Consider the following 18,321-nt stretch of genomic DNA (forward strand, 5'->3'; position numbering starts at 1 on the left):
GTCTGATCTCTTTCTTTGTCGGAGGCCTTTTTAGACAAAAAACACAATTTCTTCAGTGCAGACGACATGACAATGGCATCTGCGTTCTCCTCTGATTCTTGTCAAGAAAGAGACTAAGCACATTTCCCAAAATGTAGAGCTATTCCTTTAAAGCTATATCCCTATTTACTTAGAAGCAGGCGGTTGTCCTTGAACCTGCCTCCTATCATCCATTAATACTACTCCTCTCAGAGTTAGACTGCTAATGTCAAATCAGTTTGCCTTTTTACTATCTTACATCTTATATCTTATTATGGCTCATATATTGTTAGAGATGTTGTTTCTTATAAAACCTATTTTCAGTCTTTTGTAAAATTCTGTCATTTTATAAAATGAACACCTATGAGAAGTTGAGTGATTCAAAACTTAAAGAAAGAGCCCAGTCTTCATGGATTGATGCTGAGGCCCAAGCTGTGACCTCTCTGAATAGCAGGGTCAGCTGCTCGTACACGTAGAGTCCCTGTGGCATGCTCTGAGTCCTGCAACACCTCAAACACACAGATCTCAGCCCCTCTACCAGCTGGCTCTGTCTGTGCCCCGCCTCTTCTCTTTGCATGCCCTTTAACCTTTCTGCCTTGGTATATATAGTCTGTGTGACTATCAGAGTTCTCCTGGCAGCCATCATGAAGGGTTCAGTCTCATTCTGCTGTTTCCTCTCCCTGCTGCTTTTGCAGGCCACAGCAGGTAAGAAGCATTTAAATCAAATATCGAGTGGGTTGCTCACATTTTATGTGAGGTGGTGCACTGTGGGCACAAGGTATGTTTTTTTTTTTTTTTTTTTTTTTTTTTACAAGTGGGCCCAACAAATGAAACGGTGACGTGGTGTAAGTTTAGAGGTTGGTTTAATGAATGCGCTGCTGCCAGACTTGCTCTGACGGTCTGATCATACGGTGATGGTACAGATTCAGAGGTTGTTCAGTTTTCATACTGTTAAAATGTTAATTATGTTATTATTATTATTAGTCATGGGGACACCAGCCGAGGATAGACAGAGACAGAGATAGAAATGTTACCACGGTCTTTCTTTACCACCAAGCAGGACTATTTAAAATCTATCCCAGTTTATAATTAAACTGTTGTCACCCAATACAAAATGATGGATTTAACTGGCTCTTTCTCATCTTTTTAATTATTAAAATCCACAAAAAAAAAAAAAATCCACACTGTAATGCCTAACACTTTTGATGTATGAGCACATGTCATTTTGATGAGTTTCCAAAAGGAAAGCAGTTGAGGATTATTCAAGCTAGAGTTCAGCCTCTCCTGTGACAGCATGTCAGCTGTCCTAACGCGTGGCACCAGCTGATGGAAAGTCTTAGTCTAACCACGGAGAGGAGAAAAACCACGCTGAAGCTTAAATGGACACTGAGCTTGTCTTCTCTTTAACTTCAGCATCCATTGATTTGGATGGAATGGAATTTTATCTCATACAACTTGGTTTGGAAGAGTTACTCCAGAGCCGAAATTCCTATATTTCCTGTGATGATAATCCATAGTATCATAAAGTACAGTGATAACATCAATCTCTAAATGAATCTGATTACATGGCACCCATGGAGTTGACTGTCATAGTGACAACTTCTCCCAGACTGCCCGTTCTAAAAATGTGGACTGGTCTGTGGTTCTGGACCGGAGCGGTTGCCGTTACCCTTGTCTGTCACCCTTGCCCGTCCTTGGGGTGGCGTTCAGCTCCACTGCCCGGGGCCAGGCCTCCATATTCCAGGCTACTGTCAGGTGTCTAAGATTGGAAGGCCTCCTGAAACCCAACACTGTCCACTACAGTTCCTCCCTCCATTCGACTCCCCTCCCCTCACGACTCCTCACCCCTCCCAGTCCTGTGCTTCCCTTTAGATACACGGCACAGCTGCTGTCACTCTGCACTGTCACAATCGCAATTTATTCCCAGCAGTTGGCCTTATACGGACATGCATTCTCCAGGTAGGAGGGGCTGTGGCTGCAACTCATGCCTTTATAGACCTCTTCTGCAGGCCCATGCAGGTGTCTTTCGGTGGCCTCTGTCTTTAAATCTACTACATGTGCATAATATGTATTGATTCTTTTCCCCCATAGAGCATGCAGGAGTTTTGGTTCCAACCACCTGCAAGTTATGGCTAATTATGAGAATCATGAACTCCTTGCCTCAGTGTTTAATTATTTGTATTATTGATTGGTTCGATCTCTGTCAGGAACGCCACTGAAGAAGCTAATTCCGCAGAGTGGAACAAAAAGGGTAATCTTCTTCTAAAGGAAGGTGGAATCGATTTGATATCATTTTATCATAGCTTGTCTAACAGCCCTGGGCAGAGCAGATCTATATTTCGAAAAGCAGAGACATCAACACTGTATCCTAACACTGTCGTTTAGTAGATTTGATGTACATTTTGTGAGAGAAAAAAAGCAGCAGCAAAGCCTACACCACGCCATGACAATCTTGATGTTGTGAAATCTTACACTCCCCTCTGACACGTGTCTCTGTTCCAAAAAAATTTGGAGACTGAAGCCAGTTGATTATGTTACAATAGGTGCATTGCATTAATTGAATGTTTCAAACTGTTTACATTTGGAAACAAGTAAGGACACCTTGACTTTGGACATTGTAGACAGGATAGAAGTAATCTTTTTATGTAATAATGCTCAGCAGTCGTCACTGTATGATTCGACATCATTAGACTCATCATTAGGTGTAGCGATGTGAATGCACCTGGAACACAGTCATTTCCTTTACAGTTATTTACCTGCAGGTGTTATAGCTTCCTTTTTCTAAGCCAAAGCAGTGAAGTGTGAATTGGTATTTTACATGACCAACCTGCTCCACGACGCCACTCGCTTCCAGGGTTTTACATGGGTGGGACACCGCTCAGAGCTGGCTTGTAATGGTAAACATAGGTTACTATAGTAACTATAGGGTTATTATAAGGTTGCTAGAAACCCTACACTAACTAGGTCTTGTGTGAATGGCTCTGACTGACCAAATGGGGATTGAAGCGGCGTTCAGTATCCGATGTCATTCAGAGGGTTTGAATGTGAAAGGGGCTTAAGACAACTGCTAATATAATATATTAAAAAAATGTCATTAGCGCATATGTAATTACAGCATATTTCTAAAATGAAAGCTCTGCTCTTAGCGCAGAAAACAGCGCTGTGTGTTGAGAATTTTGTCCAACTCCAAACAGATTTGGACTTTCTTCATATACAAATGTATCACAGCTTCTGTCAGGCCTTGATTAGTTCTTCACACAAGTGTGATGATACTTGAGTGGGAATACTATCTATCCTCGATACAGTAAAAACATCTTTGGCGTCCTCACTTTGCAGGGGGGGAGACATGGAAAGTTAAAGGCGCACTGTCTCCACGTGATCTCCTCTGAAGGCATGAGGCATGTCTGGGACATCCCTCTGATGGCAGTAGTAGAAGGGACACATCAGTCATACTTAACTGCCTTACTACACACCCCTCCTTCCTTAAGACTGCCCCCCTCACCAGTCCCAAGGGCACCTGACGTCCTTTCCTGGCTTTCGAACAGGAGAGCAGGGATAGAGGCATCAGATCAACACCTCTGCGTAAAGTGCCTTTGCCCTCATGCCTTTCTTTGAGCCTGTCACTCCACTTCATGTCCTAGCTGTCAGTGACCCCTTAGAGGACTGAGAATCTGAAAGTGTCTCACATAAGATGGTCTGTAAGGGCCAGTGATAGTGCTAGTCAGTGGTGTTTTTTGCTTGTTGAGTTGTTTTACTGTAAAACAAAACACACCAGCATTCGGATCTAGAAGGTAGTCTGTCTTTTCATGTCTGTCTGAAATGTTTACCCACATTTACCAGACATAGTGTGAAGGTGATGTAGACAAACAGAGAGAATTATACTTGTGACTGGGCAGGATTTCTTGTGTAAAAGGCCAAAGATACAAGTAAAAGTACATGAGAGGTCCTAGTGCACACGGTTAAGCTGTATATTACCCAGTCAGCTCCGTGGGATGTGGATGTCTGTGAGTCTCCAGACTGACCAACAGTCAAAGCCTTAAAATAGGAGGCAGCCATACTGCCCCCACCGCTGTCCATTTTCTGACCCATTGTGGGGCTATTCCTGACTTTGAGGGAGCACTAGTTCCACAAGCTGTGCCACCTGTTGCCATCTGTGGCCTCTTCTCACCACGCCCTGCACAAGTTCTGCTGACTGCTCTCATACCTCTTGCCCTTGCTAGAAGAAGAATCACATGCATTTTTACGGTTATGGGTTTATTATTTATTTAAAAATCATTAGGCTTCATTTTCATAGAGATATATATGTAATGTCTGTATGGAGAGAAAAAGAAAACTGTCTTCTCTGTGTTACTGGCAATTAACGTCCTGGGTATTTTACAAACAGGTGGTCATGTAAAAATCTCCTTCTAGTCTGTTTAAATTTGAATAAATTCGATGCCTCTCCGCGGATCTTTCCAGTGGAACCCCTTGGCCTTCAGTTAAGGTTGCCTCAATCCCCCCGTGCTCAGGATAAATCCTCTGACTGGGGGTTCCAGGCCTGCTGCCCTCATCAAGTTCAGTTTAATTCAATTTACCTCCACTGTGCTGCAAGCAGAATATGATCCTTGGGTTTTACACATGCACCTAATATATACAGTGTAAATGCACATGACTGCAGATACACACCACCACACACGTATACCTACATAATACATGGGTTATTCCCTGGTGGTGTGCTCTTGAGTAGAGTAAATAATATATCTTTTTAGCTCAGTATAGTGGCTCTTTCAACTATGACACTGGTTGCGATTTGTGCCTACGATTTGCCAAGCCGTGGTCGTACAGTGAAATTGAAATATTTGGGGAAGTAAAACAGAGGGGAGTCCTTAAACTTTAGCAGCATATTTGCAAAATAGTTTCACACTTGCAGTTGTTGTTTGACATTATTTCTGATGTTTGAATCGGCACTGCATAAGAATCTATAGTTGAGGCATGACTTATCCAGACACTGAGGCCGTGGTGGGCTTAAATCGCCGACATTCCTACTGGATGTGCCTTTGCCACCAGAATGTTTCTCCAAACTGAGGGAGGGTTGTGTGGCAACGGGCTCAGTGAGGACACATGGTCCTGGGTGCAGATGTCCGGGGTTCAACTCCCCTGGCGCCTGCAGGGTTCATTTTGAGCGCTGATGCAAGGCCCGCCGTCCGTGGGCAACACTACCTCTCTGATCTTTGCGGAGCTCTGTCCCAGGGCCTCCATCAGGGATTGACTGGATTGGAAGGTGTTAACAAGTTCACAGCAGTTCAGGCCCACTCAAGAGGTTGGTGTTAAAAGACAAGACTCTCCTGAGTGATGAGTCAAGTTACAGTAGCTTGAGTAAGCTCTGGGTACTGCAGGGACAGGCCCGGTGCATTGAGAAGATAGTTTTGTTCCTCAAAAGCCACCTGAGCGCTATAGTTTAATCCTCCTCTGTGTCCTCCGATGGGAGAGCTCTCTCACACTCACAAAAAAACTTTTCTTCCTCTTCCTTTCGTAATTAATCGCATCCATTGCCACTGTTTCATCTTGGCTCAATTTCTCCTTGGCCCAATTTGATATTCAGCTAACCTGTCCTGAGTGCCAGATTTGCAAAATGGCAGCCATGTATCACAGATGGTGCTACACGAAGATGTGGCTTATTGTTATTTCTACAGGTCAACAATAGCTAGCTGTCTTAATTAATGTCATAATAAGTTTATTATTTATATTAATGTATGTTGTACCACTACTTCATTACACAATACACTGAGTAGAGTGATACAGCAGAGACATGCATATGAGGTCACATGCAAAACACCCATTTATTTTTGCATCATTATCCTTGCCTCTTTGGAAGGACCCTTCTTGTCTTTCTACCACATTCGCTGTCGCCTTCTTGAGAATAAAAACAAAACGCGCAGCCTATTAGGCTACATATCCAAATAAGTAGCAACATATATAGCTATGTATGTAGACCTTTTTAGGCATTGCAGCATTACTCATAGCCTTCTTTTATTCTGGCTGCTAACCTTTTGCTTTCTTTTGCTCTCGCACCGTGCTGGGAGCAACATTACACAGGTTTATTTTTAGCAGGTTGACTCGGGGAGAATCATCAGTGCTGCGCTGCTCCTCGACCATCAGTGTGTGTCACTGCTGCCACACTGCAAACGGGCAACTGTTGGGGTATGAGCCACATAGTGTGAGTGTGTGAGTGTGTGAGTGTGTGCGTGTGTGCCCGTGTATGGGGTGGGGGTAGGTGAGGGGCACAGTTTGGAATATTCCTTCGGGCTTTCTGTGGTGTGATTCACAAATCATTCAAATCATTTGATTGATGGAACGTTCACCCTGGATTTCTCAGTTGGCAGACGCTTTTATCGACTCAAATCAATGTAAATGAGTTTGCGTCATGCTTGTAAACAAACAGGCCTTCAGATGACTTTACTTGACATTTGATGCACCGTTGGTTTTGGCCAACGCAACGTGCCATTCTGACTCTTGGCCAGAAACACTACAAGTCATTGACCACATGGCCAGTGGCTGTACTCCAGGTTATGGTGCAGGATGCCATGACACTGCTGCCCTCTGACAGGTTGCAGTCTTTTCACAGTGATATACAGTTTATTATTATGTAGAAAACAATGTCACCATCCAGCACTACTTTGTTGTGATACAATTCTGTTCTCAGAAGCCTACAGTATTTGGTTAAGGCACCCAAAAAAGAAAAAGAGACAATTTTGTCCATTCCTTTTGTGAAAGAAGATTTTTCAGTCTCAGTTAAAGATGATCAGTATACGAGTAGTAAAGACGGCTGAGATGGAAACACAAGTCAATGACAATCATTTTGAACTGAATTCATTAGATTTTCTTTTCATAAAATGAACTAATGTTTACAAGGACATACATTTTACCTGAGTACTGAAGCTGAACATAATTTGTCTTGATGCCAGACAGTGGGGTTATTGAGAGTATGGCTGAATCACTTCCTGACCACTTCTTTTTCTCTCCAAGCAGAACCTGCTGCTAATCAATATTTATGTGGAAAACACCCTCCTGCAACAAAGCAAATAACAATGTCAATAGTGTTGTTAGACCTTAAGCTACACCAGAGTGGAGATATGTTAAGAAATTGTCACATCTATTGTACTTGTTCCAGCTCAATATGTAGTGAGAAACTGAGTGAGGCGAGACTGTGCCTGCCAGCAGTGTACATTTTTCTTCCTCTGGCCTGAGACATCTGCAGTTGAAACCTAATAAAAAAATGTTTTACCTTCCCCCAGCAGGTGCTTCTGCTTTACACCAGTCAGCGTTTGATTTGTGATGAGTATTGCAAAAAAGCCCAGACAATAACCTGGGCTCAGCAGGTTCCTTGCCAGTCACCAGCTGAGACCAGAGGGTTGTGCCCTGGGCTGCAGCTCCAGCTTTTCATGCTTTCTGATCCTCCATGCAGGTCTCTTCATCTGAACATGGTCTAGGTTAGTTTTATAAGACTGCAGTGTTGAAATGTTGCCGTTTTTTTTTTTTTTTTTGGCAGATTTTTATAAAGGATTGATTGATTTTGAATTATGTTATGTTTCCTGCGCTAGCAAATTGAATTTAATAAGTCTGTGATGACATAAAGTAGTTTATATAACAATATCAATATTCAGATTATGCCATGTGTTTTCCACAATCTGATTTACAATTAAATGACTGCAATTAATCACTCTACATCTACTATAATATCAGATTCAGTATACCACTAGCATGCTGTAAATACTGTTAAAATTCCCTAACAACTCTATTAGGGGAGTGTCTGGTAGCCTGGGTACTAAGGCCCATAACCCCCCAGGGTATGGAAGTGTGAACACGGAAGACTTCCCAACTGCTCCTATATATAGCTCATAGCCGTAGCAGGTTTGTCTGAAACCAGCAGGGCCGTGTGGGAGGTGTTACAGGGAGGCCCGGTCTGAGACCTGGGCACACAAGGACAGGCCTCACAGTGTGATAAGTCTGTGATAGGTGGATAAATATAGAAGAGAAAAGAAAGAGGATTGCACATCATTGTCTCATGTATATTACCGATGAGAACAGTCGCTGAATTCGCCGCCTAGCCCGTGGTGAAACCGGGGGAAGTCCCTCTCTCTATCCCTCTTATCTTTGCTGTTGTTGTAAGCCCATGGTGATGTCGAACAAATGTCTTTGTCTGTTTATTTTTGGCGTTTGCTTTCTAAATTAAGAGCTGATTGTACTAGCAGCTGTGATCTAAGCAATTTGATATGTTCAAAAGTGGACATGACACACTGGTGAGCAGATATGTTCTCTTGGATTCTCTCTCTCTCTCTGTCTCTCTCTCTCTCTGTTGCGCACACACACTCAAACACATGGGGGGTGAGAAGAGTCATCGAAATACCATGCACATGTACAGTGTGGGGTGCAAAAATGTAAACCAAAAAATTAAAAAGACTTTGTTCTACTTTAAAGCCCCAAAAATTCATGAAAGTACATTTTGATGAAAACTATAAGATTTTATCAACATTTTTGTTGATTTTTTTTTGTGTGTGTCTTTTAAGAAAAATCATATTTAAAAATGAATTTCAAACAGATGGTTTTGTAGTGCGCACACAAGGTGAAGATAGTGTTATCATGTTCAGTGCTTGAAAGTAAAGATCTCAGGCTGGAGTGAAAATGATTGAGGGGATGATGATCCTATCGTGCAGTAAATACTGTAAAGGTTTTTTTATTTACAAAGGTAACAGTAAGTGAGAGATAGGTGGAAGTGAAGACAGCAGAAAACACAAGGTAGAAGAGGCAATTGGTGTAAGAAGGGTTACATATGAAATTGGGCTCAGTTTGCAAGCATTTGATCACGAAACAGCTCAAATATCTGCCACATGTGAAATTGATAATGGCATCCAATGCAAAACTGTTGTCCAGCTGTTATTATCAGTTATTTGTGCGTCACATTTAAATTCCCAGCAGTGGCGATACACATTGAGACACAGGATGCAGTGATTGATGTGCATCCGGAAATAGCAGCATCATTGGCCTCAGTAGCAAAGCTTTGTTGAAAATGTATGATGGGCCGTCAGCAGCCCCAGCGTGGGCTTCATGATGAAACTGTCGCTGTGGATTGGTTTGCACCAAATCTGGCCACCTGGGTCCACTTCCATTACTCCTTCATCAGACCATTAAAAACATACGCTGAATTTTGTTAATGTTGTTTTTACAGAAGAAGAAGATATCATCTCTGTCCTCAGAGACAGATCTCACATCGACGAGACGTTCCGACTTGCAGCTGAGGAAAAAGCAGCAGACTATGCAGGTGAGGATCAAAGATAATTCAACAGATGTGGTTTTTTTGTAAAGCTTTGTGCTTGAACTGCATTTTACAGATTGAGGATAGCTCAATAAAACAGTCATTTCCTTTGATTTCTTTCCCCTGATTTCCTCTTAACTTGCAAATGTCTTAACACATAATCTCAGAGGGTGGAAGTGATGGTGAAAGATTAATAAGTGAAAAATGTCACAAGGTAAAAAGGCTGGGAACTAGACTGTTGCTCAAAAATCAGACATGCACCACAAGAGTTTGCAAAATCTTTCATTTCACTTCCTCTCCATCTGGCCTATCAAAATGCCCCTCAGTGCCTCTTTTTAAACATCTTTGCAACATCATCATCCTTTCTTCTTGTCTTTATCTTGTCCTCCAGCGGCTATACAGAGGTTGCGGAAGATCTACCACACATCCATCAAGCCGATGGAGCAGGCCTACAAGTACAATGAGCTGAGGCAGCACGAGATCTCAGGTACCACAAAGGCTTCGGCTGTGCCTGCACTTTGTTCTGTTGTGTCGGTTCTCTGTTTTTGTTGCTTTGGTGACTGATTTGTTGACTTATTTGTACACACATATCATCTTCACACTATCAACAGGCTATATATAGTGCAGTAGTGTCTTCTCTTACTTTTTCACCACTTGGGGCTTTTGGGTTTTATTTTTCTTTGTATGTTGGGCTGTAAAGCACAAAAACTGTAAAGAAACAATCATATCCTCTTCAGTTTACAGCCCAACCTTCACAGAAATCAGCTGTTAAAACATGGCAGGCTATTGTTGCCCCAGGGGAAAGGTGCACTATTGTCTAAATCACTCCATTAATGCTCCTTACCTAAATATTTCTTCCTCTTTTGTTCAATTCCTAACACATTTGTAATGTCCCTTTTTGATTTTTAAAAGATTCTGCACAATGTGCTGTTTCTTCACACTAAGCTCAACACTTTAAGCTGCACACTGAATTCGCAGTAACAGACTCTTCTTCCCCACAATGAAATAAAGCTCGCCCTCTTGTGGATTTTCAGGCTTAGCATGCATGCAAACTTGTCAAATACCACTTGTGTCAAACACTATACAGACAAAAAAGATTCACCTCATCGCTTGACTGCACAGACACACCATCCATTTACAGACGGACATGTTTGACACATTAGGTCAAATATGGGAAGATAGAATCCAGTGACCATCTCCCACCCATCCGTGCACATTGTTGTTCTACCGCTTCCCTGTTGCTTGTAGAAACCTCACTCCCTCACTGAGCTCTCCTCACTCTCCTCCACCTCCTGTTCCCTTCACTTTTCTGTACTCCACCCTCCCTGTCCTGTCCTCCCCCAACCCCACCCCCTTATCTAACAGCCTACCCCGGACGAACCCTGGGGGACTCTGCCACAGGTGGGTGTGGTCCGGGGCTTACTTGTGCATGGCACTGCCTGAAGTGCTCAGCCCCTTCCTTTCCCACCCCCCTTCATTTCTCCTCATACATTTGTGAGTCACTTGAGGCAGTATAAATACTGCACAGCTCTCTGTGGGTCAGAAATTTCAACACCCGGGTCAGTGTTACATCCAATGTAACACTGACCGGGGGGGTGATCAAAGTGATCCACAGTGATGCACAGAGAGCCGCAGTTTTATACCTAATATGGATCCAAATTAATTCACTCTTTCTCAATTTCATTCATGATTCAAAATTTCAGCCAAAACTCCCAAATTCATTTCAGTTCATCCATTTTAAAGAATGAAAAGGGAAGAAATGTAAATTTAAGAAAAAAACTGTGGGGAAACATAATACACTTTCAGCTTGGCAGTGTTTAGCTAGCACGCTACATACAGTATTTACAGAAAGTACTACTCATTAAGTTGTGTAGTTGGGCTGTAAAATGTCATATATGGATGGGGTTGCATGTGCAGTTTTGGCTTTAGGACACTTGAGAAGGGTGCACTGGTGGAAAAGGGCGGTCAGTGCAGCTGGGAGTGAATTGATTAGCTTTCTGTCACACTTTGTTCTTTTAATTTAGGAGCCACAATCATCAGGAGTGATTATTTTCTTTGAAATACTTTTTTTTCTTTTCTCTTTTTTTGCCTTCCCCTTTTTTGTGGATATTTTTATCCTCATTTTTTGTTGAATTCATTCAGATTTGCATCAGTAGGTCTCTAACAGAACTTTGCTGCTCCCTCCCACCCTGACACCATGTCCACTCGCAACACACACTGCAGCTTGCTATGAGACACACAGTTTGCTCTGTTGAGTCACTACTTTGTCGCGTGCCACTATGAGTGGAGATATGGCTGCAGCATTTCATAGAAATTTTCCTTATGCCAATAAACAAGCCTAACAGCTTCAATGTGTTTCTTTGTCTATCTGTTTTTAATTTCCTTTCTAAGTCTTCAAAATCTTCCTCTGTGCTCTGGATTAAGAGTGACAGTGTTATTCTCACATGCTTCTTGGTGTCTCTGAGACTTGAAGTATAGTTCATCCCAAAAAAAAACCCCACGATACATTTTTTGATGGATCAGTGTTTTGGTTAAACTATCTCGTCCTGAGGCACAAAAGGAAATGGAGACTACTGTACCAAACATGGGTCAAAAAAGAACAACTCAAAGATCTCACACATTTTCTTATTTGCAACAAATACAAATCTCAGCATCGTTTTCATAATTAAAAAATAATTTAAAAAATTTGGGATGAACTTGAGAGGTTCTTCGTCATCATTTAGCCCACCCCCTGAAATTTTAATCACTGTCTGTCTGTGTTTGCCAAACAGATGGAGAGATTACCTCCAAACCCATGGTGCTCTTCCTGGGACCCTGGAGTGTTGGCAAGTCCTCCATGATCAATTACCTCCTGGGCTTGAACGACAGCCCCTATCAGCTCTACACAGGTATGTTACATCCATTTTTTTTTTTTAATCCAGTAAGGATGAAGTAACCCTAAAATGCCATCATAAATCTACAGAACTATTCAAGAAGCAGCTGCCTTATCTAAAAGTTGTAGTGTAATGTGTGTGTGTGTGTAAGTGCAAGGATGTGATTGTGAGCAGATGGGCAGATACCTTCACAGAAATTTTGCTGAATTAGATCCATGACATTTTATGAAGGCTAAACAGTGACCTTTGCTAAATCCCAGTCTGTTTCTCCTGCTACTCATGCTCTTGCTCACGTCTCCCTCTGTTTCTCCCTTCATTTGTTTTCAGGAGCTGAGCCTACTACCTCTGAGTTCACTGTTATTATGCATGGGGAGAAGATCCGCTCCGTTGAGGGTATTGTAATGGCAGCAGACAGCTCTCGTTCTTTCTCGCCCCTGGAGAAGTTTGGACAAAACTTCCTGGAAAAGCTGATAGGTATTGAGATGCCCCACAAGCTGCTGGAGCGTGTGACCTTTGTGGACACACCAGGAATCATTGAGAACCGCAAGCAGCAGGAGAGAGGTGAAGCAGAAACGTTGACCTTCAGTTTGCAGATTTTCACATGTCACAATTCAAATACAAAGCAGCTGGGTACAACTCAGTATTTAGTGGTAACAGTTATTTCTCTTCTTCTGCCCAGGCTATCCTTTCAATGATGTTTGCCAGTGGTTCATTGACCGCGCTGACCTGATCTTCGTGGTGTTCGACCCCACCAAGCTGGACGTTGGCCTGGAGCTGGAGATGCTCTTCCGGCAGTTGAAGGGTCGCGAGTCCCAGATCCGCATCATCCTAAACAAGGCTGACAACCTGGCCACCCAGGACTTGATGAGAGTCTATGGAGCACTCTTTTGGAGCTTGGCTCCCCTCATCAATGTGACTGAACCCCCCCGCGTCTACGTCAGCTCCTTCTGGCCATATGACTACGCACCTGACACCAGTCGTGAGCTCTTCAAGCGAGAGGAAATCTCCCTTCTGGAAGATCTGAACCAGGTGATTGAAAACCGCATGGAGAACAAGATTGCCTTCATCCGCCAGCATGGCATCCGTGTGCGCATCCACGGCCTGCTGGTGGACCGCTACGTCCAGACCTTTAAAGAGAAGATGAGCTTCTTCAGCGATCCTGAGCTAGTCTTCAAGGAGATTGTGGATGACCCAGACAAGTTCTACATTTTTAAATCAATCCTTGCCAAGACCAATGTCAGCAAGTTTGACCTGCCCAACCGTGATGCTTACCGTGACTTCTTTGGCATCAACCCGATCACCAATTTCAAGCCCCTGTCGGGTCAGTGCTCCTACATGGGAGGCTGTCTGCTGGAGAAGATTGAGAAGGCAATCACCAATGAGCTGCCCGCTCTTCTGAGCAGCATTAACTCTGGCAAACAGCCTGGCCTGTCCTCCTGCGAGGCTACCGGCTGTGGTGAGAAGCCAAAGAATCGCTACCGGAAGAACTGAGGAACACAAAATAACTTGAGTGGGGGAAGTAAGGAGAAAGAGGGGGTGAAGAGAAAGGGGTCTGGTAGACGCCAACCCTGCTTTTTTCAGAATGCCTGTATTGTTAAGGAGACAGAGGAGAGGAGATTAGTGTTTGTTTGTTTTTTTCCTCAGGAGAATATGGGGGGAGGTGCATTTAGGAACTGTGGAAATGAGGCAGATAGTGGGAGGGAAGAGTAATTGTTTGATTAGGCAGCTTAAGGACACAAGTGCTGAAGAAATGAGAACATGCCACTAATCACAGAGTTTTGTTAAAATACACACCCTCCTCTCTCCCTTGCACAATCACAGTGGACTGTGTGGGATTTCTGGGTTTAAGGAAATAACCATGTAAAGAGAAACAGAAATGGAAAAAAAAGTAATATCAAATAAAAATTGAAAATCCTGAGACTGAAAACAGTCAAATACCAGCTCCCTTGTATGTGAATAAAATGGGAAAAGTGGAAATAGGAGTTGCGAATTTGTTTTGTAAAATCTTGAGAATTGCATTGCAACAGGTCAATTCCATATGCTTCAGAAGTTTTTTGAAGTAGCATTTTTGTGGGTGCTATACAAAGCCTTTGAGTTTGGGTGGTCCTCCAAGCTTTTGACATAGATTAACATTAACATTGCATGTTAGACGTCACATCTTATTTAACAGATGCATGTATTTTCCTTCTAACAAATTCAAGTAATAGTTCCTCATGATACTGACACCTGAACCAGCCCTGCCATGCAACAAATAAGGCCTTTTTTCTCATAGTTTTAGATGCTCATCAGTCTTGGTTGTTGACAACCTGTGAAATGAGCACTGTGATGGAAGCAGAGGTCAGGGTTCACGGGTCAGAGTCTTCAGAGCAGGGTGGATATGTTCTTTCTGCTTCACTTCTTAACTGTTCTTGCTGTTTTTGTTTGCGTCTATAAATTGCCAGTCTTTGGCAGAAATTCAGTACTATGTTATGAATAATTTTGTTCCTTCAACGATAAGCTTCCCAGCTTTTTCAGCTGAATGACCATAAAAAATGACACATGAGAATGTGTTTGAATTATAGCTGTCTTTATCCAGTTGCCAGCTCTTTTCCAGGTTAGAAAGATATTTATTGATTTTTTTCTGTGTAAACTTTCCAAATGGGCATTGAAGTAAGCTGTGTCTGTGTACTGAGCAATCCTGCGGCAAAATTAGACAAACCTTTGGATTTCTCAGCTTGCAAAAAGCGGGCTGGAGGTGATAGAGAGGAAAAGGTGAAGTGGAGGACTCATGAGTTGACCCCTGACCTCTGTGGAAAGCCCCTATACCCACAATGGTTTGGAGTTATACATGTCAAATCTGCAATTCCTTATGTAAGCCTACCTCAGTGAACCTACCAGGAGTATGGCATGGCGAAATTGCTTAAAATAGTTTGACATTTTGGGGAGCATGCTTATTCGACACTATTTTTAAGCCGGGCGCAGTAACTTTTTGGAGTCTTGTTGTTATCATGAGGTTGCTAGGCAACCTGCAGAGTAAGTTTCTATGCCGGGCCAAGAAATAGTCAGGCACATGACCCTTTCGTAAACTGCATCGTGCCTCTTTTACACTGCAGTTTTTGTATAGTTTAAGCAAATAAAACATGATGTGTAACTGTTTCCCCTTTTTCAGACTTTATGCTAAGCTAAGCTAAACAGCTGCTGGCTCCAGCTACACATTTAGAGAACTCTATGAAAGTGGTATCAATCAACCAAAATGCCAAACTAATGCTTAAAATGCAGGGTCCTAAATCTTCAAAGAACAGGTAGGTAGTAATAACTACAACTCAAACATATACCAAGTTAACTCATGGGCAAATACACTTCCAGTTCTCTCTTTGTCCTCCCTCACTAACTCCATAGTGTTTTCCCCAACTAAAATCTGAAGCATAATGGAACAAGAAAGAAAACTAACTGATGACAAAAGCCTGATGAAACTGAGTGTGTGTTTTCCACAGGATGTGTTTGGTATGTTTACACTGCAGATCCAGAACATGCCCACTAGAGAGTGCTGTGTAAAAGTGTAAAAAGTTATACAGACCACTAACTAAAACTCATGGTAGCAACAGTCTGTAGTGAGGTGATAGCTTGAGCTAATGACGTTGTGTGGTTGTACTTTTGGTATATTTCAGTATCAATTATCTTAATTTACCTGTGAATTAGATCTGGAATGGATGTGTGTCCCATTAAAGTAGTTGTTGGTTCACTTTTTTTTTGTTTTGGTATAAATTTTAAATTAATATTGGCCCAATTTTTGGAAGCTTGATCATGAAGAATAAAGATTTCTGATTGACTAGTGAGTGAAACTTTGTGGTTATTCTGATAAAATGATCAAACGTAATCAGGAAGAAAACAGAGGGTTAAAACTATCAAGATTCTCAGCCTACCTCCCTCTTGTCAAGAGTCTGAGCACTCTGAAGGTCCAGTCTCTCACTTTTAGTTTTGAAAGGATGTTTTGTCCTGTAGCTGCATTGCACCAACAGTTTGTCGTGACTTGAAGTGGCGAGGGGTGTGTGTGAGTGTGTCTTTGATTGTGTATATGTTGGAAATCGGTGATGGTTTTGATAACTGTGCACAAAGATTCTTCTAAAAACACAGGCCTGACGTGTCTCTCTGTGAGTGCATTTGAACATTTCCTGATTCCTCAACATTATTTTACAAAGATTCTGAAGAGACTAACTATCAAATGTAAAATACAATTTAAAGTTCATGATAAGTGCTCAAACATTAAAGCAGTCTTTTTTATGCTGCAGTCAGTGGTTCAATAGTGGTTCTTTTAAACACTAAACTTTTACCAAAAAACTGTGATTGATGAAAAAAAAAAAGCAAATTTAATTGATAAATAAATGCATTTTTATTGTGAAGATCAGATATTTGCAACAGACTATTTTAGAGATTTTAAACACATTTGCGTCAATAAATACACAGATCATAAGCATGCAGCATATGTGCAGGGCACATCCACACACACACTGGAACATGTACACATTAAATGTGGTATTGTGGCTTACTCAAAGTGAATCCCTCTTTTTTATGTTTTTTTTACCTGTAGTAAATCTTTGAGACTTCCTCGTTTTCTATGCAATGCAGACAAGTTCTATTATAATGCTGACTGGACCTAAAAGTCAACATTATATACATAAATCACACACTGATGTAAATGTGGAGGAAGTCTTTTCATTCCTCTCATAAAGGACATGCTTTTGTCGTCCCTTAAATGCAGGTGGATTGCAAGAGGGCGTGCACAGTCACTCCCAGGGATCCTCTTACAATACACTGTTCAAGGTGAAGCCTCAGTGCTGACTACAGGGCTACTGTTTAATATTTCTCTCAGGTTACTGAGAATAAAGACTTAAGCATTAGAGCTGGAGGTTCTTTATTCAAATATGCTGCACATATTGGGTTTATCATTTCTGAAAGGTCACTGTTTGTAATAATTTTGAATGTGCTGAAATATTAAAGTGTGCAAACCTGAATTTAGTCTACCTAAGTGCCTAAGTGTTGTCTTAATTAATTGAATATTTCAATCCCTCATAATAACCTATCATCCAACATTTCTATTAGCTACATTTATAGTGAACATCTAGAGCAGGTTAGTGGCCTTCTATTTGGGGTTATTTTGTCTAATGTTATTATAGGCTATTCCATTTTCCTTCAATGACTTTTCGTTTTCTTTCTGCTCAGTCCAGAGCAGATGTTTACATGAAGCAGACTTTATTCTGAATCCGAAGGTTGCACTGGTGAAAAAGACAAAAAGGTGGATGGGGCTTCTTGTCTGGAGGACGAGGTGCGCTCGTTGCGGTCAAACAAAAAAAAAAAATAGAAAGTACGTCCCCACCCTACCTTGAAATACGTGCTCGATACCTAGAGTCTTTTTCTCTCTCCCAAGTGTGTGTGCGCCGCACGTACCTCCACAGTTACCCTCCCCTCCCGTCAGTAGTCAGCCCTTCCCCTCCCTTCTCTGCTCGCCAAACACAGACAATTGCGCGACCACCAAGCCGGAAACAACTACTATTTCTTTTCAAAATAAACCACCCTGAAAAGTTTGTTTTTCATTGAAGCTCAAATTTTGAAGCATTTAAGAGCTAATGCTACACAGTATAGGGAAAGTTAATACCGTTTGGATACAAATGTCTACTCCATTGGATGCACCTTACAATCTGTAGCCTTATTACCACTTTTTCGACTTATACAATGATATTTGATATGATATATTTCACCACTGGAGTAATCGGAGCTGTGCCACTGCTCTTGTGCAGAACATGTAATATTTTTCTTCAAACATTCGAACTTCTCTTCGAACATTTCTTGTAGACTACTTCAAAAAGATGCCAAACTACTTGTAGCAGTATCATAGCTGTAGGCTATTATGGATTCATAGGGTTTTATTTTGAAAGATATGGCGGAAATGACTTTAATATCATTCTAGATTACTTCACACACTAGCACACGCTCACACACGCACACGCACACACACACACACACACACACACACACACACAAGCGGGCATCTCTCGGCTGGACGGCTGTCAGCGCACAGAAGATGGTGGCGGCTGCGGCCACTGTGTTGCCCACCGCGCCTGGATAAGCGCACACAGCGTTTCATGCGGGTGTCGACGCTGC

General features: G+C 42.1%; 1 protein-coding gene across 2 annotated transcripts; it reads left to right on the forward strand.

Moving 5' to 3' along the window:
* The first annotated feature begins 630 nt into the window (after positions 1-630).
* On the forward strand, positions 631-15,991 carry srl (sarcalumenin). Of its 2 annotated transcripts, XM_056401332.1 has the most exons (7): positions 631-723; positions 9,224-9,316; positions 9,702-9,797; positions 10,676-10,711; positions 12,082-12,198; positions 12,511-12,744; positions 12,863-15,991. In XM_056401332.1, the coding sequence occupies exons 1-7, from the start codon at positions 663-665 to the stop codon at positions 13,672-13,674; spliced, it is 1,449 nt and encodes a 482-aa protein (XP_056257307.1). In that variant the 5' UTR covers positions 631-662; the 3' UTR covers positions 13,675-15,991. The 2 variants fall into 2 exon arrangements, with proteins under 2 accessions (XP_056257307.1, XP_056257306.1); XM_056401331.1 differs by lacking the exon at positions 10,676-10,711 and having other exon boundaries at positions 654-723.
* The last annotated feature ends 2,330 nt before the right edge of the window (positions 15,992-18,321 follow it).

This window comes from Seriola aureovittata, chromosome 17 (genome assembly GCF_021018895.1).
Source record: "Seriola aureovittata isolate HTS-2021-v1 ecotype China chromosome 17, ASM2101889v1, whole genome shotgun sequence".
NCBI lineage: Eukaryota > Metazoa > Chordata > Actinopteri > Carangiformes > Carangidae > Seriola > Seriola aureovittata.